General features: G+C 30.9%; 4 protein-coding genes across 5 annotated transcripts; 3 read left to right on the top strand and 1 right to left on the bottom strand.

Moving 5' to 3' along the window:
• Nucleotides 1-3109: 3109 nt before the first annotated feature.
• LOC126679509 (F-box protein PP2-A12) lies at nucleotides 3110-5452 on the top strand. Its single transcript, XM_050374555.2, has 3 exons — nucleotides 3110-3723; nucleotides 4047-4165; nucleotides 4722-5452. The coding sequence occupies exons 1-3, from the start codon at nucleotides 3379-3381 to the stop codon at nucleotides 5140-5142; spliced, it is 885 nt and encodes a 294-aa protein (XP_050230512.1). The 5' UTR covers nucleotides 3110-3378; the 3' UTR covers nucleotides 5143-5452.
• A 661-nt stretch (nucleotides 5453-6113) lies between these two features.
• Nucleotides 6114-9634, bottom strand: LOC126679419 (rRNA biogenesis protein rrp36). Of its 2 annotated transcripts, none has more exons than XM_050374440.2 (9): nucleotides 9343-9634; nucleotides 9114-9229; nucleotides 8954-9020; nucleotides 8576-8628; nucleotides 7777-7831; nucleotides 7620-7694; nucleotides 7378-7495; nucleotides 6611-6657; nucleotides 6114-6524 (listed from the first exon to the last, which is right to left on the bottom strand). In XM_050374440.2, exons 1-9 carry the CDS (start codon nucleotides 9439-9441, stop codon nucleotides 6414-6416), a joined length of 741 nt encoding a protein of 246 aa, XP_050230397.1. In that variant the 5' UTR covers nucleotides 9442-9634; the 3' UTR covers nucleotides 6114-6413. The 2 variants fall into 2 exon arrangements, with proteins under 2 accessions (XP_050230397.1, XP_050230396.1); XM_050374439.2 differs by having other exon boundaries at nucleotides 9114-9244; nucleotides 9343-9631.
• A 5386-nt stretch (nucleotides 9635-15020) lies between these two features.
• LOC126678751 (lysophospholipid acyltransferase 1-like) lies at nucleotides 15021-18510 on the top strand. The gene is made up of 8 exons (XM_050373649.1): nucleotides 15021-15437; nucleotides 15707-15762; nucleotides 15861-16081; nucleotides 16186-16594; nucleotides 17071-17156; nucleotides 17794-17857; nucleotides 17963-18081; nucleotides 18182-18510. Exons 1-8 carry the CDS (start codon nucleotides 15136-15138, stop codon nucleotides 18320-18322), a joined length of 1398 nt encoding a protein of 465 aa, XP_050229606.1. The 5' UTR covers nucleotides 15021-15135; the 3' UTR covers nucleotides 18323-18510.
• Nucleotides 18511-19864: 1354 nt separating this feature from the next.
• On the top strand, nucleotides 19865-21677 carry LOC126676555 (BAG family molecular chaperone regulator 1-like). Its single transcript, XM_050370777.2, has 4 exons — nucleotides 19865-20441; nucleotides 20537-20793; nucleotides 20875-21009; nucleotides 21122-21677. Exons 1-4 carry the CDS (start codon nucleotides 20216-20218, stop codon nucleotides 21302-21304), a joined length of 801 nt encoding a protein of 266 aa, XP_050226734.1. The 5' UTR covers nucleotides 19865-20215; the 3' UTR covers nucleotides 21305-21677.
• The last annotated feature ends 2318 nt before the right edge of the window (nucleotides 21678-23995 follow it).

Below are 23995 nucleotides of genomic sequence, written 5' to 3'. Positions count from 1 at the left end.
GTTGATCAGTATAATTTACGTATTAAAAAAATGCGACATATTATTAGTTTAATAAGAGGATGAGAATGCCTTAATTAAATTGCATCAGTCATAAGTCATACGATTTATAAGTTTATATTATAAAATTGAGTAAATTTAATTAAATCATTTATAATCAAATACATTTCATTTTTTAAAATTAGGTCAAATAGATTGATGGAATTCTAAGAATTTTATTTCATTTGAAATTATAAATTTTATGAATTTGACCTTAATGGATTTATTAAACCTAATAAAACTCTGATATAAATTTTTTATTCAATGTAATTTATTTCCAATATAATTTGTTTTTTTCATGAAAATCAATTAATAAGCTTAAAAGTACATTTTGAACATTTTCAGAAATTAGGTCATTTTAATTTTATATTCATGAATTTGTTAATAGCTATAATAATATGTTTAGTTTACTCATTTCTACCAGTTAGTAAGTCATATTTATAGTTTTTATGTGGATTGTATGATACCGATGAAGATTAAAAGGTGAAAGTGACGAGAAAAAAGTTTAATTAGGATCAGGACCCATGACTAATAAGTTCAGCAATGAAAAGAAAATGAATTTGTTATAGGGACTTTCTAATTTTTATCAATAATCACATGATATTTTTGAAAATATCTTTCGTTTTTGAAAATATCTTTTGTTTTTACAAATATCTCTTGGTTTTGTCATTCTCTTAATATAGACATTTATTGATCTATTCATCGTTTCAGTTATAAAATCATTTGTTATGCAATTAAATTGTACTATAATAATGAAAATCATTTTGAAGTCCTAAAAGGACAAATAAATAAATGGAAGGAGAATATCTAATTTATATCAGTAGTTTGTGATGAGATCTCTAAAATAAAAATATATACTAGTTTTATTACATTCCATAAATACAATATAAAAGTGTTAAATTTGATTTTATTTTTGCTATTCTAACTAAATGAAAAAATAAAATAAAATAGGTAAGTTTTAAATAAATGAAGATAGATAGAAGAAAATTAAATTAAATATTTATGTCTTTTGCAAAAAAAAAAATCTTTTAATTTTTATAATTATGTTCAATTTGAAAAATTTATTGAAATTATGTACAAACTTTCGTATTTTCTTTTTAAATCTAAATATATAATCGACCATGTTTGCAGTTTGTCATAATTGATAAAGAATACAAATATTTGATTTTAAAATATTAAATGCAAAAATTTGAAAACAAGTGCAATAATTTTTTTAAATTGGAATATAACTAAAAAAATAAAAAATTATCACAATGGATAAAAGATGTAAAATTTAAATTAAAAAAATTATCTAGCAATTAAAACAATTAGTAATTACATTACATTTATACCAAATTATGTCCAATTTGGAAACGAAGGGGAGGCACTATATATAATTGTAAACATTCATTTTTGGCTTCCTGTAGTAGGAACTAGGATGTAAATGTACTAATAAGCAATATGGACAATTCTAATTCTAATTGTAGCTAATAGAAGTTTAAATATTGTGACTGAATATTTCATTTGTTACAAAAGTGTCCTTTGTAGAATAGTAAACACAGCAATATTATATATTCATTATCAAAAAGAAAAATTACATAAAATTCTGTCTGCGTAAATGTAGTTTAATTGTAAGAAATAATTATTTACAATCTAAAAATATAATGAACAACAAATATTTACAATAAACTTAATTAATTTTTATAGTTGTCAATCCAGATATTTTGAAGGTAATGTCTATTCAATGGACCTGATGTAGAAGCTCCTCTCTTTTTTGGGTCATTAATTTTTATTATGGACACCATCATCCACTTAATAAATATATAATAATTTCATGTTTAGCTTAATTTTAATTTAATATATAGTTTGACCCCTAATTTTGTATTCTTTTATCCATCTAATCCCTAAATTTAACATCTCATCTATCAAATCTCTAAATTTATAAAATAATCTTATTTGACCTCTTAAATTGATAAATAAGTAAGCATTTAACCCCGCTATATCCACCTGACACTTAAAACATTCTAAAAAATTATGTGTACGAAGAGGTTTAATATTTACTTATTTTTTAAGTTTAGGGGTCAGATAGGATTATTTAACAAATTCATAGGTTCAATAAATTTAAATTTAAAGGTTAGATTGATAAAAAAAGTACACGTTCAAGGGTCAAATTATGTATTAAGCTTTTAGTTTTAAATTAAATGTTTTAATATTTTTATTAAAAATTATTTTTAAGCATATGCTTTTTATCATCATTAATTATATCAACAGGACAATGCATGATATACATGTTGCATGTCAATAATAAAGGAGTAATTCCCAATTTCATATAATAACATAGATTTATATAGGGTTTTTTTTGCAAAGCCTAAATCTTTAATTCTTTTTAGCTATTTTTAAATACACTGTTTCATTAAAATTCAATTTATATAAATTGAAAAAATAAATTAGTTCAATCTATTATAACCATTCGTGAACAAATTTTCACCCCCTATCCACCATAGCATAAAAACGAGTTGGATAAAGTCTAAATCCTACTTATAATCTACCACATTACTTATTCCGTTACATTATATGTTTAGTTTAGACCATTAATTATAGGGTTAATTACATATAAAATCACCACCTTTATACGAATTTTCAAAAATAACACGACCTTTAAAACGTGTCAATTCAGGGCATCACCTTTCATTTCTTTTCAAAAATAACATGGACACGTTTTTTGATAAAATTTTGCTGACTTGGACACCCAATGAGAGTGCCACGTGTCACGCCACGTCAGCAAAAATGCTATTAAAAATGTGCCCGTGTTATTATTGACAAAAAATGAAAGGTGGTGCCCTGAATTGCCACGTTTTAAAGGTCATGTTATTTTTGCAATTTCATATAAAGGTGGTGATTTTATATGTAATTAACCCTTAATTATATCCACAATAATCCAATAATTAGTTTTATTCATAATCAAAATTTTAACAGTAAAACAGTATTTATTTTTCATCACTAATATTACTAATAATTTTATTAACAGAAAATAATAATCTTCAAAACTCTTACATTCTCCGTCAAATTCAAACAACTCTTCCTTTTTCCGTTATCTTTTTCTCTCTGTTTTCTCACCAAGCAAACAGACAAAATCCAATACATAATCTATCCACCTTTAAAAATAAATTAAAATCAAAGAATTTCTTTTTCGTTTCTGTCATCCCCCAAATGTTATACGCGTCTCCTCTACAAATACCCATTATTTCCCTCTCTGCCGCTTCTCTGTATATTTATTTTCCGTTTGATAGAAAAAGATAGGAACTTTCAAGTCTATCCTTATTTTTGATTTCTGAGTTTTCAATTATTCAAAGTTTCATTTTAATGGGTGCTAATTTTTCTTCAATATTTGTTGACCCGAATTCACTATCCGTACAATCATCTTCTTGCCAAAATAACCCGTCTCTTGGCGATTTACCAGAGGGATGTGTTGCTTTGATTATTGATCATTTAAACCCACAAGAGATTTGTAAAATTTCGAGTTTGAATCGGGCATTTCGTGGCGCTTCTTGGGCTGATTTTGTTTGGGAATCTAAATTACCCACCAATTATCTTTCTCTTTTAGAAAGAATTTTTGGAGTTGATTATGAGAAGTTTCCGAGGAAGTTGAACAAGAGAGAGATTTTTACCATTTTGTCCAGAGCTAATACCTTTGACGGTGGCGCCAAGGTATGGATATCGATGCACTATTTGGTCTTTTTGATTCAATTTTTTTTCAGAAAAAATTCTATGTTTTAATGTTTTGGTTGAGTTGTGTTTACACACAGAAAGATAAAAGAAACAATTTGTATTAACTTTTATATGATTGTGTAACAATTGAATGGTGTTTACCATTTAATTTTTTAATTAGGGTTCTAATTACTTATGGATGAAAAATTAATAGAGGAATAAGACTGAAATTCTTGCTGTTGGAGACTTATTTATATGATCTATTGTCATGTTTTGGTTTTATTGATGACTGATATGTAATTTATGAATTTGGGATTATGCAGAAAGTGTGGCTCGATAAGCTTACTGGTGGTGTCTGCTTATCTGTGTGTTCGAAGGGCTTGGCGATAACGGGGATAGATGATAGAAGATATTGGAATCACATCCCAACTGAGGAATCTAGGTGAGCATCGTAGTAAAGCAATCTCTTGTGACTTGTATTATGAAATGATTTGAAAGATTGTTGGTTTTTAATTATATAGTTGTTGGATTGGCTGATTTGGTTCGACTTGATCAGATCATTTTCCGGTTGAAAGAATCCGTTGAAGTATGGCCTTTTGTTGTCTTTCATTTCATGTTTTTGCATATATGTGAATCTTGATTTGTAATTCAAGATAAATGAAGAAGTGTGAGGTCTCTAAACTGTGTTTTGCAGTCTTTAGTCTTTGGATCTTGATTTGTATTACAAGCTTGGCACTGATGTATTTCACTTAGCAGATTCATTTGATCTAGAAAGTTAAACCGGTGCTGCGTTCATCTCAAAAGAATTCTATGAAATTGTATGAAGTTTTTGTTTTATAAATGAGCATTAAGTTCTGTAGAATGTATCATGTTTATTTCAAATGAATTACTAAATGAATCTGTTTGCAAATGAAATGACTTCTATTGTAGAATTGCATCAAACAACGGATTAGTGTTGGAATGGAATGTCTCACCAAAATCCTTTCTTTATTTTGTAGATTTCAGTCTATAGCATATCTTCAGCAAATCTGGTGGCTTGAGGTGGATGGGCAGTTTGAGTTTCCATTTCCAGCTGGAACTTACAGCTTATTTTTCAGGCTGCAATTAGGGAGAGCTGCAAAGAAGTTTGGTCGCCGTGTTTGTAACACCGAGCATGTCCATGGTTGGGATATAAAACCTGTGCGGTTTCAGCTATGGACTTCAGACGGTCAGTATGCCTCTTCTCAGTGTTTTTTGAATGATACTGGGAACTGGGATCTCTATCATGTTGGTGACTTTGTTGTCGACCCCTCTAATACATCTATGAACCTTAAATTCTCGATGACTCAAATCGACTGCACGCACACAAAAGGTGGTCTTTGTTTGGATAATGTTGTAGTATACCCATGTACATTTAAAGAAAGGTTTAAGCATTTTTGATCTGCATATAACCTTTGTAGACAGGATATATTCTACAATGTAGGTATAGACTTAGGGCATTTTCTAAAGAAAGGAGTATTAAGCCGTAGTTTTACGTTTATAGGCGTTTGTATGACCGGTTTGTTTTCTAGGCGATGCTCGAGTTGCCAATTTTTTGTTCGTTGGCGAGTGTCTTATTTCTTTTTTTCCCCCTCTTCTTGAAGAGCACTTCTTGTACATAAATTTCAGCAAGTGACTGATATTATTTTTGTAATTGTGAAATAGCCTTAGGGCAGTAATAGTGAGGTTTGTTCATTGTTGGTTTGGTTAATTACTGTTTTGATTGTTGGTATTATTTAATTGTAGTTCCGTGCAACAAATTTATAGTATTTGACAGCAGTTTAAAGGAAAGTGTGATGCCATAAGATGCTTGTCATTTAGCCTGTCTGAATAGGCAAGACAGCTCAGACCCAACCTGGCCCCATAATCTAAGTTCCAAATCCATTATTCTTTTTGTTAATATTAATAAACAGAAAATAATACTCCATCTCTCAAGATATCTAATATTAGTTGGATAATATCGACAGTTTTTGACGAAATTAAAAATGAATTATTGATAGAATAATTCTTTAAAAAGTTGAAGTAGAAAAGGAATATAATTATGAATTACAGTTTAGGACTTGGTGGAAAAAAATGTTAGTTGAGGGATTATTTATGAAAATTATCCAATATTAATCATATAAATCTCAATGCTTCTAATACTTATCCAAGAAGAGTTGTCTCGTTTATAATCACCTCCATGAAAATTGAAGAACAATTGGTTTTAAATTTTTCATCATTCAGAGAACATACACAATAAAGACAAAGGGGATTTTTAATAAATTATTGTAGGCTACTCTCTGTATTCAAAACTTTAGCTTGTTTCCTCTCCCTTCCAACATTTTCTGAGCAACCAAACAGAATTTTATTTAAAAAAGCAGCAGCAGCAAACATAATGTTAGTGGGTCTTAGATTAATCTTAGAAGTGCTACAAAATATTTGAAAACAAAGCTGAAAGACAAGCAATTGGCTATAAAATTTATCTAGTAATTCCACCGCATCACCTTTAAGCCTAAGAGAAACCATTGTTACCAAAATAAATAAATTAAAAAATTGTTTCTTTTCCCCATGATCAGCAACTATTGAAAGAGAAACACCGACACACTCCGTTATACACCATGCGCTCCGTGTGCAGAACTTAACAGCAGCTGCACCATTTTTCCATATCTTTACGATTCCATAGTTCAAATACATCAGCCTTGTTGATCCACATCACCGGACTTGCGGTATGGCATGTATCTGTGGTCCTTGGAAGCATTCTTCTTCCTCCTCTTCTCAATAAAAGATTCAAGCTTACCCGATTCCTAATCACATTTCAAAGTACAATAGTTAGTAAAATTATAAACCGATACATTATATTGGGAACTTAACTCGTACAAAAGATATATACCTTAAGTTTGTTGTATTTCTCGACAAGCCTTTGCTTCCTAACTTCAGCTGCACATATAAAGGAAGTCAGCAATTATGTCAAATGTTAATTTCTGTACAATCTTTGGCAATAGTTAAACACTATAGAAATGCAGTGAATTAATAATTAATAGAAAATGCAAACCGAATGAAATTTGGATTGAAACGTCGCTAATCTACAATAAGAAATTACTACATCTGGGCTAGGTAGCGAGGACACTGCATTCAATCAATGTGTCCCACTTCGGAAACATTTCAGACACAAAAATTCATTTTTTACATAGGCAACCTTAAAATAATACTGTTTCGCCGTGTCCGTATCCAAGTGTTCCATGTCCCTGTGTCCTTGCCCGTGCTACCTAGCTTCTAGGTTATGCATTATATCATCACTAACATAAAAAAATACCATTTCCTTAAGCGAGGAAAACTAAACAAGAAACAGAAAAAAACTCTTTTTTCATCTTCAAGTAGCTATCTACACCTTGTAATAGTAGTATAAAATATTTACACTTCGCATATAACTAACAAAGTAGTTCCCGAAAGTGATTGTCCCTTCTCTTGATTCATAAGTTCAATACACCATTATCGATTTAATATACGCTATGGATCCTCATGCTATGATGCTCTTAAAGTTAACGTGAATTTAAACTATCAACGACAACAAGAACATCATTGCAAAGTAATTCCTGATTGCACAAAGAGACATCATAGCAGAGATACAAAGACAGATAGAGAGAAAAGGATGATTACATTTCTTCAAATAGAACGGCTGTTTTCCATTCTTTGCGGCTACTCTCTCTTTCTTCTTGTGCTCGGCCAGTATTGCTGCATCAGTTTGTTTTTTGGACTCAAATCTTAATTCTTTATCCTGCCAAATTATGTTTACAACTCAGTAGTGGATATCAGATGATTTTGTTGGAGATTATAGTCGATCACATGACTATAGTTGCAGTAACAATCATCTCAATCTAACACAAGATGCAAGTGCTTACAATTAAAGAGATGTCGTGCTTTAGCTGTTCAACTACTTTTGGATCCTTTGATTTCTTCAGTTGCCCCTTCAATTCCTTCAAATCCAATTTTTTTATTAAAACTTGTAAGTAGACGAAAAGAAGAACACTTTGACCTCACTCAATTTATGAAAGCTACCTCTCTTTCAGCAGGTAGATTGTCCTCATATAGAAAATTGTATCTTTTCCTAAACCTACAAAATCCATTACAAGCGAATTGAAGAGCTTTCCGAGTTAATGACAATACAATTATGACTTACAAACACACATATATTACTGGAAAAAGGCCTCTAGCATAGCATTTCGTAAAATTCAACATCAGTTTTTATGTATTAATGATCTAAGGGGGAGACACAGCATGGTGTAGTTACAATAAATTAATAGAAAAGAATCTTGAAAATACTAAAGTATAATATAGTGTTGAGAATGATAGTCCATTCTTTCTAGTAAAAAACATTAACAAAAGCAACCCTTCAATATTGAATGGTTTTATAACAAAACAGAACTAGTGCAGAAAAATGAGAATATAAAAGGACAGTTAAATGGTGAAATTAAAAAAAGAAAAGACTCCAAAATTTAGAACTACAAATATATGAGTATATGAGGAATTCTGTTTTCCTAGTCAGTCGTCACAGTTTAATTAGACAAGCAAAGCACTAGTTTTTTTGTACGCATAATTTAAGTAAATAACATCAATATACTCCTTTAAACACTTATTAAAACGCGCACCAAGTTTGAAAATAATACAAAAACAAAGATCAGTGTAGTGACATTTTGTTAAAAAAGAAGCACCTCCGATCCTCCCCTCCCTCTCTTCTATGTTAATTACATTCAAAATGCCAATGGAAATGCATCTTTCCACAATCATACAATATAAAACAAAACAGCCACAATGACACACTTTTTCTAAACAGTATCTATATGCCAAAGAAACATACCCATCGACGTCAAGGTTGCCACATAGAGACTCAAAACGGGGATCACGTATCACCTGTCAACACAAATAACAATTAAAACTTTTATTGAATGTTTATCTTAAGAGGGCAAATTATTACAGAAACTGCAGGTAAATTGATTCCACCATAATGAATTTTTACAATGACGCTAGAAACTCTATATCATGCCAAGTCCCCGTAAATTGCATTTTACACTCAACAGCAACATAACGTCCTTCAACAATTCACTTCATATAACCCTAAGTTTTCCTCTAACCGTACTTTTCCACTTTTACCTCCTAACAAATTCGGGTCATTTTATATACCAATCTTAAGTTAATGATACTGAAGAGCACGAGCAAAAAGAAAAAGCCAGTATACCTTCTTCGGAGCTTGAAAAATTTCTCGAAATCGAGTCACGGGCTTCTTGCAACTAGCCTCCATTGGCCTATACACCAGAATCATCAACAAAATCCAAAAACTAACTCCTAACAAAAACACATAAAAATAAAAACTTCCAACAACTAACTCCTAATGTTACCTATTTTTATTAGCTCTTGCAGACTTCTTCTCAAGCTTAGGTTTTTGAAAAACTGAAACAGAGCCATTACACCTCGCTTTTTGCAATTCCTCAAATGTAGCATCTGCAATTTGTCTCTGTATCTCACTTTCCTACCCATCAAATAATCAGCAAAAAATCCAAATTAAAAAAAAAAAACTAATTTTGTTACAAACAATAAGGAATAAAAAAAGTAATCGTTTAAAAGTACCTCAATTTCATCATCTGAAGAAGAATAAGACGAGGATAACTCTTCGTCTTCTTCTTCACTTTCCGCAGCATGGCCAATTTCTCTATTAGGTTTCTTCATTGTTGTCTTCTTTTAATTCCAACAGATTCAATTAAAGCAAATTGACAATAATTTGGAGCTCTTGAAGCTTCCGGATTACAAAAGAATGGATTTTTTTGCAGGGAATAGAGAGGGTTTTAGGTTAGCTAAAATTGAGTGTCCAAAACAGGCGGATACAACCCAAATCGTTCTCGAATTCGGTCATGGATACCGCTAAAAGAACCCGCCCCATCTGTTCATTCAATATTTAAATAAAATATATATATTCAAAATAACATATAAATCTAGTAAATTAAATGCACATAATATCATACAATAATAAAATGGTATAACAAATCTTAATTAAATGATGGTATTATTTACTACTACATTTTTTAAGTGATTTTATATGACATTGAAATATTAAATTTAAAAATTCAACTTGTGAATATGAATAATAAAAACAAAAACCATGTCACATCATAGGTATACTACCGAATAAAAACTCTCCCCCTTTATGCATAATAAATTTTAGTAAACATATTTTGTTCAATACTTTACATTAAAAGACATGTCCTAGATAGAATTTAAAATTAAATTTATTGTTTATGTGGTATACAATAATAAGATGGTATAAAAGATGTTAAATAAATGAAATATTATTTATGTTTTTAGCTAGTTTTAAATGACATTTACGAATTTTTTAAGTAAATTTATATGACATTGAAATATTAAATTTAGAAATTCAACTTGTCAACTTGAAAATATTAAATTTAGAAATTCAACCCGTAAAATGAATAATAAAAACAAAAACCATGTCACATAATAGGTATAATGCCGAATAAAAACTCTCCCTATTCATGCATAATAAATTTTGGTAAATATTATTATGTTCAATACTTTCACATTAAAGGACATGTCGCAAATAAAATTTAAAATGTAATTTATTATTTATATGGTATACAATAATAAGATGGTACAAGAGGTGCTAAATAAATGAACATATTTATTTATGTTTTTTAACCAGTTTTAAATGACATTTACAATTTTTTTTAAGTAAATTTATATGAAATTAAAATATTAAATTTAGAAATTTAACATGTGAACATGAAAAATATTAAATTTAGAAATTCAACATGTAAACATGAATAATAAATACAAAAATCATGTTACATTATAGGTATATTACTAAATAAAAACTCTCTCCATTCATACATAATAAATTTTAGTAAATATTATTTTGTTCAATACTTTCACATTAAAAGACATGTATAAAATTTAAAATTTAATTTATTATTTATATGGTATACAATAATAAGATAGTATAAGAGATGTTAAATAAATGAACATATTATTTATGTTGTTTAACGAGTTTTAAATGACATTTATAATTTTTTATATGATATTAAAATATTAAATTTAGAAATTCAACTTGTAAACATGGAAATATTAAATTTAGAGATTCAACTTGTAAACATGGAAATATTAAATTTAGAAATTTAACTTGTGAACGTGAATAATAAAAACAAAAACTATGTTACATCATAGGTATACTATTGAATAAAAACTCTCCCCATTTATGCAAAATAAATTATAGTAAGTATTATTTTGTTCAATACTTTCACATTAAATTACATATCCCAAATAAAAATTAGAATTTAATTTATTTGATTATATGGTAAACAATAATAAGATGGTATAAGAGATGTTAAATAAATGAACATATAATTTATATTTTTAACTAGTTTTAAATGACATTTAATTATTAAATTTATAAATTCAACTTATGGGGCATGCATTATAAAAGTTAGGGTCTTTTTCAGATTATTTTGTTTTTTTAAAAAGTACATCTTGCCTTGTTCACTTAACATCTTTGGATGAATTTTCGACATGTTCATTCAATGGCCAAATGAATAAAATAAGATAAAAACAAAAATAATGTAACAGTTCCTTAAAAATTATGTAATGTCAAGTATAAGTAGAATTTGAGCATTCTAAATAAAATTATTTTAGTATGAATAATTAAATTGAAACATCAATTTCAATTATTTAGTTTTTACTCATCACTAATACTACTAACTTTTAGTTTTTCAATAATTTTTTTTTAAAAAAAACTTCTTTTAATTTTTTTTGTTTTTATTTATAATACTTATGACTTTTTATACCACAATTTCAAAATATAAAAAAGAGTTTGATATTTTTAAAATATATAAAGTTGGATATAACTAAAAAAAATTAAGTTAATGCCGTAATGAGAAAATAATAAAAAGAAATTAACTATAATTTTTTAAATTTAGTGTGAAATAAAACAAACTTATATTTTTGGCAGGAAGATAGCAATAAATAAAACAATTATTTTATCCAAACCAATTTTTTTTTCTCAACAGCAGCTTTATTATAGAAAAACCAAAACATAGTATCCAGATTACAAGGAACCAAGAAAAGACCTTTTTGCAGAGAAAGCTAAATTATGAGCTAATACATTCAACCGTCTACTAATAAACTGAATAGAGCAAAAAAGAAAAGAGTCTCTGAGACGTCGAATATCTTGACAAATTCCCCAAGATCTGTAAGCAACAGGTTGTAGTGAATTGACAGATTACGAAACTTGAAGAGCGTCTCCAGCTAGAACTACCCGAAACCAACCACAAGAACGAGCCCAAACCAAAGAATCTCGCAAACCCAAAAATTCTAATATACCTGGATCCCAAATATGACGATAATGAGTAGTAAAACGCCGTATAATAACGCCATTGGAATCCATAGCCACCGCACCAATAAAACCACAATGATATAAGGAACAGGTAGCAGCATCATATGTAATTTTGATAGTACCTGGCTGAGGCAACAAAGAGACAATGAAACGAGGGATAATGTCACGTACAACAGATGAAGTTTGTAATGTTTGTATTGATCCCAGAAATTCTGCATAAGAAGTCACCGCTGCGTCAACAACTTCTATTTCCGTTTGATACACCTGATCAAAAACTGCCATGTTTCGACGTTTCCATATATGCCAACATATATAGGTAAACAAACCAAGGCCATGTTTAGAAGGATCCAAATCATTAAGTTGCTGCACTACAGTTTTCCAAGTTAAATGAAAAGATAAATTTGGTAGATTTAGAGATAGTAAATTCAAAGAAGAACAAAGCCAAATCCTTTGGACAAATGGACAGAGCAATAACATATGTTCCAAAGATTCCAACTCACCACACCTTGCACAATTCAAAGAAAAGGAACTGTGTCTATTAGATAGAGCAACTCCTATAGGGAGACCTCCATGTATTGCTCTCCAAAGAAAAAGTTTAACTCGAGGAGCAACATGAAGAAACCATAAGTCCTGCCAATCTTTTTTTGAATAATGGAGGCGATTGCTGAGAAGAAAACCAGATTGGTTCACTGTCGCTTGGAAATAGCCTGATTTTGCTGTAAACTCCCCTGAATTTTGATGTAGCCAAATTAATTTGTCATCATGCTGAAATAAAGGAAGAGGTAGAGATAAAATAGAAGATGCATGCTGAGGTATAAAAAGAGTTCGTATAAGAGATTCATTCCAATCAGCAGCAGTACTACTCCTTAAACCGGAAACATAAAAAGGAACCTGATAAGAATTAATCCCTGCATTCAGCTCTGGGATAAATGAAGGAGCAACGGGAACCCATGGGGACAGAAGAGTAGTCGTGGAATTACCTGAATTAATCTGCCATATCAATCCTTTCTTTAACAAACTGAGTCCATAAATTAAACTACGCCAACCCCAAGAGGGATTACGACCTGCTGTTGCCTGTAAAATCTCTTTATTAGCAAAATACCGCCCTTTGAGGAGTTGAAATAATATTGAATTTGGAGACTGAATAATCCGCCACATTTGTCTAGCAAGAAGAGATTGATTAAAAAACCTAAGATCTTTAAAACCCAATCCTCCGCTCCACTTACTCAGACATAGAACATCCCAAGCCAGCCAATGTAACTTAGGTTCTGTATTATGATATCCCCACCAAAAATTTGCCATAAGTCGATTGATTTGCTTGCAAAAAGTAACCGGTAATTTAAAACACATCATGGAGTAAATAGGGATAGCATAGATCACCGCCTTTAATAAAATCTCCTTACCACTGAGAGAAAGCAACTGATGTTTCCATCCTAGAAGTTTAGCTTTGATTTTTGATAGAAGATAAGCAAAAGAAGCTGTTTTTGAGTTGTGAATAATAATGGGCAGCCCTAGATATGGTTTTGTATGGTCCATACAGGTCATATGTAACGTAGTAAGAATGGAAGTTGATAACTGAGCAGACACATTTGATCCAAAGAAAACTGAAGATTTGTCATAGTTAATTTGTTGCCCACTTGCCAAAGCATAGTTATCAAGGATGGACAAAATGCAAGCAGCCGAAGAAACTGAAGCTGTCGTAAAGATAATAGAGTCGTCAGCAAAAAACAGATGCGATATAGAAGGACAATGACTATTAATCTGTAAACCCCGAATCTCATTTCTCCCAACTGATTGATTAATCATAAATGACAGCCCCTGTGCACATAAAACAAAAAGTAACGGTGACAACGGATCCCCCTGACGTAACCCGCGAGTTGGAGTAATATAACCATATATGGCCCCATTCAATTGGAAGGAGTATGTTACTGTAGTCACACATTTCATAATCCATGAAATGAATACATCCGAAAAACCCCAGCAATGTAAAGCATGTTGAATATACGCCCATTCTAACCTATCATATGCTTTACTTATGTCCAGTTTCAATGCCATATATAAATTTCTCTTGGACTTCTGATGTCGCATAAAATGAAACAATTCGTGTACAACTAAAACATTATCCGCAATAGACCTTTCCTTAATAAAAGCATTCTGATTAGCAGGGATAAGAACAGGCAAAAATTGCTGCAACCTAGAAGTTAAGATTTTTGAAATGATTTTGTAAAATACAGTACACAAACTTATAGGTCGAAGGTCTGAAACTTTATATATAACAATGGAGACAGTAATATTTGTATAAAAAAGGTAAATTAAACAAAGAAAAATATCCGAGAGTAATATTTCTACAAAAAGTTATCAGAGGGAGTAATATTTTTATAAAAAAATTATAAATTAAACATAGAAAGCAGTAAAAATTTCAGAAATATTAGTAGTAGTAATTTTTACAATCAAAAATTTAAATATGTGAAACACTTTATAGAAAGAAAAAAGGTAAATAAAGTAAAAATATATAAATGCGATCCCAAATTGAACTGGGTCCTTACAAAAGTCGCTTCGATGTTTTCGAAGGGACGAGTCATTTATGACTCATGAATCGCAATTGTATTTTTATCCATTCGTAGTAAATAACCACGTGCCTCCTCGAGATCCCCATCTCCCAGCTGGACCAATCAAATCTCTAGTTTCTCATTCATAATTTTTAATTTTTAATAAAATCTCTGTGTTCTCAGTCAAATTTTAAATTTTACACTAAAATCTCTGTTTTCTCAGTCATAAGGTCATGACCGTACCTGAGGACGAGCGCAGACAAACAAAACTCAAGTCACAGCCAATCTCTTCCAAGGGTAAAAAGGTAATAACATATGCTCAGAGAACTAGTACTTTAACTAACAAAAATACAAACCTCAAAATCAGACAATCTGTTGTCTAATGTCTCACCCTCCACCAAAGAGCGATAGATAGCTCTACTAATAACTCAGTGAGTCAAGCGACCCAACTCGTTCGTTGTCCCTTAATTAAGAATGGATTTAGACATGGAAGCAATGGCATCAGCGATCGGAGTATCGATATCAGTGCTGAGATTTCTACTCTGTTTCGCAGCGACGATTCCAGTGAGTTTTATACACCGAGTCGTGCCTGGTCGACTCGGTAAACATGTGTATGCGGCTCTATCAGGAATTATTTTGTCATACTTATCATTTGGGTTTTCTTCAAATCTTCACTTTTTGGTGCCCATGTCATTGGGTTATGCTTCTATGGTTCTCTTTCGCTCTTACTGTGGAATCTTGACATTTGTGATGGGTTTTGGTTATCTCATTGGCTGGTAAGTAATTAGTTTTTTTTTTTTAATTTGTTTTGGATTAGTTTTTGCATGCCGATTGTTAGATTGTTTTGGAGTTTTTGTGCTTTAGTTGTTAGTGGAATCAGTTTTTAAGTTCTTGTTTCGGATTTGGAATTATGTTTAATTAGTTGTCTTTAGATTATGTACTTTGGAGATTACACAACTTCTAAGTGTTCAGTTAGTTTTTTTATTATTCTTGAAATTATGCCCTTTTTATTACAGAAATCTTGACTGTTAGTATCATATTGTAGCCATGTGTATTACATGAGTGGAGATGCATGGAAGGAAGGGGGCATTGATGCTACTGGTAAGCTAAATTATCTGTTTAGTTTTGTGAGTTATTGTATTCGTTGCATCATGCTTGTTGTTTCACTAGGAGTTGTTGTTTGTTTGTTTAATATTTAGGGGCGTTGATGGTGTTAACGCTGAAGGTAATATCATGCTCGATAAATTATAATGATGGGTTATTAAAGGAGGAGAATTTACGGGAGCCTCAGAAGAAAAACCGGTTAATCAAATTGCCTTCTTTAATTGAGTACATTGGTTACTGCCTCTGCTGTGGTAGCCACTTTGCTGGTCCTGTTTATGAAATGAAGGACTATCTTGAGTGGACCGAAAGGAAGGGGGTAAGTTTCTTATATTTGTTTCTGTTCTATGAATATATGTTTTTTTTATGGGGGGACAATTGTAGACTCAAATATTCTCTGTATTTGCTATTCGATTTCTGCAGATATGGGCTCCTACAGAGAAAGGACCCTCGCCATCACCTTATGGGGCAACAATTCGAGCTTTTTTGCAAGGTGCTATTTGCATGGGCATTTATCTATACTTGGTCCCACACTTTCCTTTATCCCGGTTCAACGATCCTGTATACCAAGAATGGGGCTTCTGGAAACGGTTGGGTTACCAGTATATGTCAGGTTTTACAGCTCGTTGGAAATACTATTTCATCTGGTCAATTTCGGAGGCCTCCATTATAATCTCCGGACTGGGTTTCAGTGGCTGGACAGATTCTTCTCCACCAAAGCCACGGTGGGATCGTGCCAAAAATGTTGACGTTCTAGGCGTTGAGTTTGCAAAGAGTGCTGCTGAGTTGCCACTGGTGTGGAACATACAAGTCAGCACATGGCTTCGCCACTGTGAGTTTAATGGCTTCTCTCTATCTAAACTTTTTTTTTCACCTGAATTGTTTTGGTAGGAAATAGATTTGCGTCGAAAAGAATGAAACCACGACATAATTTAATTTATTTCCATGATCAAATCCAAAGCAAGCTTGTAATTGGATGCATGAGTCTTGATTAAATTTCTTATGCCATTAAATCTACTAGGAAATGATTGTTGTCTTTGTGAATGTTTCTGTTGCCATGAGGTCATTCTTTCCCGGTAAATAAGCACTAATACACTAAACTTATTAACTACAGATTTCTTGCAGTGGTAGCAAGATAAATCACTGTCTTTGAACAAAAGTAGCTCATGAGTTTTTGTGAACCCTAGCTTTTCCTTAAGATGATAGTTCCGGTAGTTTTAGCTTCCCATGAGCAATTTTATCAGTATATAAATATGAAGTAGTTTGGTGACTATCTCATGGTTTAATACAATCTTTGTGTTGCTGCAGATGTTTATGATAGACTTGTTCAGAAGGGGAAGAGACCTGGTTTCTTTCAGCTGTTGGCCACTCAGACTACCAGTGCTGTTTGGCATGTGAGTATAGTTACTAGATTTGCATAATCTGTATTCTCTTGTGCGTGCTTTCTCTTGTTTATCCATATCTGCTTTATTTTTTACTTCTAAAGTACAATTGGCCAACAATTGAAAATTTTGTGAACCTGGAAAATATGTGTAAACAATGGTTCACTAATAACTAGGTATGAATATATTTGTGACATGTTTTTCCTTAAGAAGAATGTATAATTTCATTGGTCATGTGTTTTTTCAATTTTAGCTTGTCCTACTTGATAAACACTCCTTTTATCTGCTTGGGTGATTTGAATTTTTACATTACAATCTCAACCCCTTTCTTTTTTTCTTCCTCTTTTTTCTCAAGCTTTCAACATTTGGATGGTGCTGTAACTTTTGGCAAGCTACGTGATTTGTCCTAAGATCTCGTATTTTAACTTCTAAACAATATTTTCCTCACGTTCTTGAGTATTGTAGTTTTCACGTCTTCTTCTCTGCAATGTCTATCAGGATGTCTCTAGTAGTTTTCTTCTTGAAGTGCCACTTGGTTGATTTACCTTTTCGTTTTTCCTGCCAATTCAATGCTTCCATGAAGATTTACTGCAGTTCCTGTTTCAAGCTATTTGACTTTTTCTGTTTCCTATTCCTCTAAACATTGCAGGGACTATATCCAGGATACATTATATTCTTTGTCCAGTCAGCATTAATGATCGAGGGCTCGAAAGGTAATCATCACGATCTCCCCTTTTTGTTTTGTATCACTCCTTAATATGTAAATAATTCAAAATAATAGCGATACTGGCTAACTTATTTTCCTGCTTACTATGCAGTCATATACAGATGGAAACAAGCTATACCTCCAAATAAGGCTATTTTCCAGAAAATGCTTGTGTTTTTGAACTTTGCCTACACACTCATGGTTCTCAATTATTCCTGTGTCGGTTTCATGGTTAGCTCTACCGCCTCTATAACCTAACGGTTTTTAGAACTACAGTTGTATGTTCGGTCCTTTATCTCTCTAACGTTCCGGTTTTTATTGTGCTTCACAGGTATTAAGCTTCCGTGAAACAATTGCATCATATGGCAGTGTATATTATATCGGTACCATTGTGCCTTTAATATTTTTCCTCCTTGGCTACGTAATTAAACCAGCAAAGGCTGCCAAGTCTAAGGCTCGGAAGGATCAGTGAGGTAGAAACTCGTTCTCTTTTCCTTCGAGTGACGTAAATTGAATGGGGAGAATGGCAGATAACTGATGGTCTCGTGTAGCTGTCGATTTGTAACATTTTTTTTACTTCAGAAATTACTACTGCTAAAGTCTTTAACTATAATCTCAAGTTTTGTTCACCATCATTTAGCAAAACCTAGTTTGAGTTCATTTGCAGTCCTAGTATCTCAATCATTGCAAACCTGAGGTGCTTAATCCACATCGTCCGGCACATCCACACAGGCACACGCACGCGCACACGCATGCACACATCCATTGTAACCTGTCCTGGGAGTAGGGGTGTGCAATAATCTAATCAAATCGAATAACTGAACCAAAAATTTGGTTCAGTTTTTTGGTTTGACAATATAAAAAAGTATTTGATTTTCTGGTTTAATTCTGTTTTGGACATAAAACGTCACTTCAGTTTTAGTTCAAACTGAACATATTTGTCCGTACGGTTTGAGTTTTTTTACATCCTTATAAATTTAGTTCGGTTCGTTTTACAAAAACAAAATTTTAGATTGGTTGGCAGAATACTTGATTTGGTAGAAAGGTTGAGAATTGAGATTGCCACAAATTGCAAGGTATTGAAAGAATATATTCCATAGGCCAAAATCATTGGATTCTCTTCAAAACAAAAGGGACCCAATTGCTAAAAAAGCTAACATGCTCATCTTTTATGAATTATGCTAATTAGATACACCAATTTTGAAACAGGCCAATCATGTATATCTTCCAAAATTACCACTATTTGAAGGTCATTCTCTCTATTCTTTGGAATTTTCTTCAATTAACATTGCAATAGAGAAATTATGCAAAACCTTAAACTGATATATGTGGAAAAATTGATGTATGTATTTCAACATTCCAATCTGAAAGGGAAAATGAATTGAAATGCCGCAGAAGTTGTACATTTATGATGTCATATAGAGATTTTGCACCAAATCGAACGAAAAATTAAACTGAATAAAAATTATTAATGCGGTTCGTTTATCACAAATTTTTCAAAAATATTGCGCCAACCGTTTTTTTTTTAATTCAGCTGGATTTTTAATTCTAAAAAATTCAAATCAAAACATAATTAATTATAATTTGGTCTAAATTTAATTTTAAAAAATAGTTTATTAAAATAAAAAATCGAACCATGTAGAAATTTATCCCAAGAATTCGGTTAGATTTGAATATGGTTGAATAACTTCCGAACCGCCTAATAGCATCAAATTTGATCTGACTAAACTAAACAAACAGACAGATGCCAACTGGCTGCAGATCTCCTCTTCTCTGCCTTCTTTTCTTCTAGATTTTTTCTTCCACTTTTCAGTTTCAGAAAACGACCGCTCCACTTTTTTTTATTTTCTCCTCATCAATCTTGAAAATAATTTAATTATTCAATTATCTAATTTTTTTAATTAATTATTTTGGTTTTTATTATTTCAAACCAACAAATACACAAATATATTTCAATGCATGCACAATTTATTTATTTTTCCCTGCTTCATATGAAAATAAAAAAAATCTCCAATATCTTTGCCTCCATCTCCTCTTGACATAACTACTTTCCTAAAATACATTTTGTTTCCGTTTCTTTAATTTCCTTACAAATAAGGACAGATTCTTTGCCTTCACAAACTTCCTTCGCTGGCCATTCATTTTCTTTCCTTTTCTTTTCCTTTCCTCTCATGAAATCAAGAATCCTCTCACAATTTCTCATTTTTACACTTCTTTTTTCCATTCTTGAATTCTTTTCCTTCCAAGATTTTGTCAAACCTTTTACAGAGATCTAATTCACCTTTCTTTTTCTCTTTTGGGTTTCTTCTAACTCAAGCCAACTACTTAAAACGAATCAAAAATATTTTTTACAAAATTTAAGAAGATGGGGTTAATGAAGTCGAAGCAAAATAAGCGTTCTAATTCTATTACTAATACTGCTGATACTATAAATGCTGAGAATTTGGAAGTTAGACCAGGAGGAATGTTAGTGCAAAGAAGGGATTCTAATTCCAATATTCACAATTCATTTCCAATTCCCACTATTAAACTTAAAGTCAAATATGGTCATTTAACTCACCAAATCTTTATTAGTTCTCAAGCAAGTTTTGGTAATTTTCTTTTCTTTTCTTTTCAATTCTATTCTTTTAATTTTCTTGAATTTTATGGTTTGTGTTGATGAGAATTTTGGGGTTTGGTATTGCAGGGGAACTCAAGAAAATGCTGGTAGAAGTTACAGGAGTTCACCATTGGGATCAAAAACTGATATACAAGAAGAAAGAAAGGGATTCCAGAGAATTTCTTGATGTTTCAGGGGTTAAAGATGGGTCTAAGATCAAATTAATTGAAGATGTTACGAACCGGGAAAGGCGGTTACTTGAATTGCGAAAAACTGATAAGATTACCAAGGCTACTAATTCATTGCAGAAAATTACTTCAGAAGTTGATAGTCTTGGCGCCAAGGTAATTATTGTTTCTTGTTTTCTTGAATCAAAAAAATATTTTGTTAGGAATTGGACTAAAATGTCATTTTTAATTCTTTAGGTAGTGGCATTGGAAGCAACAAATTGTAGAGATGGGAAAGCTATAGATAGTTTGATAGAAATGTTGATGGGTCAGTTAAATGAATTAGATGGAATTGTTGCTGATGGAGACTTGAAGTTACAGACAACATTGCAGGTATAGAACTAATAATTTATAAATAGTAAAATCAATTCTTGGATTTGATTTTCAGTTTGAATGTTATACTAATTTACTTATAATTTTTGTGTTGTAATACTAAATCTTGAAGATAAGAAGAGTCCAGAAGTATATTGAATCTCTTGACAAGTTGAAGTTACAAAATTTAATGGATTATGATTCACCTGAGAAAATGGCAACATCATCAGAGCAGAAGCAAATGCCAGTGCAGCAGCAAGTTTTGAAGCATTCTGATTCAACTGTGATCACAACAGATTGGGAAACTTTTGATTAAGTCCTTATGATCAGTTCAATCTATTCATTTCGTTCTTGTATTGGATTCTATGTAGCATCGAAATAGAAATGCTGAAACGGAAATAGGAAAACGCGAAACAATTCGTAAATGAAGTTTTCGGGATTGCAGAGGTATATTTGTAAATGAAAACGAAACGCTGGAACGTAGAATTTGAGAAGTTCTAAATTCTTCTTTTTCTTTACTTTTCTCCTTTAGGCAATGTTCTTAAAAGATCAGTCCTGAATTCCTGATCTCATGAGTCATAATGCAAATGTGCAACTACCTTTTTTTTTAATTTCTGGTTTGCAAATTGTATATAATGTACAGCAGATGATGGATAAAATCATAAAACAGGGGTGGACTTTTTTGTTTAGTGTGATTTTTCATATTTTTTTAAGTGTAATTAGAATTTACAAAATATTATTGAGTAATTATTAATTTTTTAGTACTAAGAATTTTCTGTGTAGTAGCAATCACTCTTGAGTCTTGAATATGTAATGCAGCAGTTTAAATGGGACCACAGACCAACTCATATTGTGTTCATGGCCTATAATTAATTATGTATCTATATATTTAATGATGAAATAACTAATCTTTTTCTTTTAGTACCAATTCCAATCAATTCAATATCAATTCAACACTTTTTTATATCATTTATTTATTGCCTGTGTGATTACATTATTATTTATATGCAGTAGTGGTGCAGTGCAGAAATAAATTATTTCTGATTTGCATATTAAAGATTCCATGTTCCTACTCGAGACATAAAGATCAAGAACAGAAAATAAATAAAGATTTGAAGTAGTATAATATTTTTTTAATAATAATAAAAGAATAATCATGCTAAAATGATAGAATGGTAGGTTTGACTTTAAGGCTGATAAATTTAATATACAAGTGTGGTATAGTGGTTAATCATTTGATAAATCATCATGTTTTGGATATTGGCTGTATCATTTTATCTATTTCTTCAAAGAAAAGTACTTACTCCCTCCGTCCCGATAGAGTTGTCCACTTTATCAAAAAAAATTGTCCCAAAACTATTGTCCACTTCCAAAAAGTAACAATTTTAAAAACCAATCTTCCTATTCTATCCCTATTTAAATTCCACTAATAAAGTAAATTGAAAGTGGACCCTACATTAAATAAGGGTATAACAAAAAAAATATAGAAAATTTTATAAAATTCATACATAATGATTGTTTTTCTTAAATTGTGTGATGAAGGCAAAGTGGACAACTCTATTGGGACGGAGGGAGTATATTTTTGTAAATTCAAAAAAAAAAGTTTAATTCAATATACTCTATCAAGTCATAGTCCGAATCAACTAAATTCTATATTACTAAATAATGTCATATTTAAACAATAAAACTGCAGTTTAATGATATGATAAAATTTAATTTGCTTCGGAATGAATTATTACCTCATGAAAGTTGGTTCGAAATACCATTTTCTCCATAATTTTTTAAAATGTACTACTTCCTTTTACATTTGAGTTTTTGTTTTTAACTAAAACCTCCCTTTAAAAAGGGTTTCAGTTAACTGAAACATAAAAATGAGAAAAAAAATCGCGATTTTTCAAAATTGAGGGAAGAAACATTATTTTAGACTTAATTTCATAGGGATAATAATATTTAGCTCTTAATTATTTTTGTTCGAGAGTGATGTTCAAAATTTATATAATTGTGTTTATAAATTTTAGTTAAAAAATTATAATGAAGAATAATATACTACATACTATCTTCCTCAATTATTTAAAGAATATTGTATAATTTTAAAACTTACACTCATATTTTATCAATTTAATATATATTATATTATGTTATTTTAATTTTAATTTACAAATATATTGTAGTATTAAAAAAGCACTAGAAAAACACTGCCAGAATCCAGTGGCAGGTTGCTGAAATTTGGGCGAATTTTTTCCAGTTAATAGTGGTCAACATCGCGATTAACATGTGTTTATGTTCAATGTTGACCAGCGGACTATTGGTTTTTGTTGCTTTTAGTGTTTTTTAATTATATTTTAGATGTATTTTAAATGTTTTTTTGATTTTCTTTTTGGTGTTATATTAGTTTATTCTTCATATCTTTTTGATATTTTTGGGCCTTTTATACGTATTTATGTCTTTTTTACATTTTTTTTCCGGTATTTTGGATAGCTTTGGAAAAATCCCTAGTAGGATTGCATGGTCTCACTCACTATGCTGACTAATATTTTGAGGAATTTGCACAAAACACTCCTTTTTTTAACTTATTTGTTCTAAATACCTCAATTTCAAAAATTTATTTTTTTACTCTATTTTTCTATTGTTTTTAGTTGTACCTCAATTAGCAAAATAACTTATTTGTATTTTTACTCCCCTACTTTTAAACACATGCATATCTCATTTTTCCTTTTTTTTCTCTCTCCTTTTTCTCTTTCCTCTTTCTCCTTTTTTTCGTTTTTTTCTTTTCTCTCTCCTTTTTCTCTTTCTTCCTTCTCATTTTTTTTCTCTCTCTTCTTTTTCTCTCTCTTCTTCTTCTTCTTCTTCTCTCTTCTTCTTCTTCTTCTTCTTCTTTCCTCTGCAACTTTTTTCTTCTTCGTTTTTTTCGAATCTGCTTCTTCTATTTTCCACATTATACAAATGAATTCTAAGACAAAGAAATTTGAATAAAAGAAGAGTTTAAGAGATAATATGATGGTGATAG

This window comes from Mercurialis annua, linkage group LG4 (genome assembly GCF_937616625.2).
Source record: "Mercurialis annua linkage group LG4, ddMerAnnu1.2, whole genome shotgun sequence".
NCBI classification, from domain to species: Eukaryota; Viridiplantae; Streptophyta; class Magnoliopsida; order Malpighiales; family Euphorbiaceae; genus Mercurialis; species Mercurialis annua.
The sequence above is the reverse complement of the archived record's forward strand: the minus strand, read 5'-3'. Positions and strand labels throughout refer to the sequence as shown.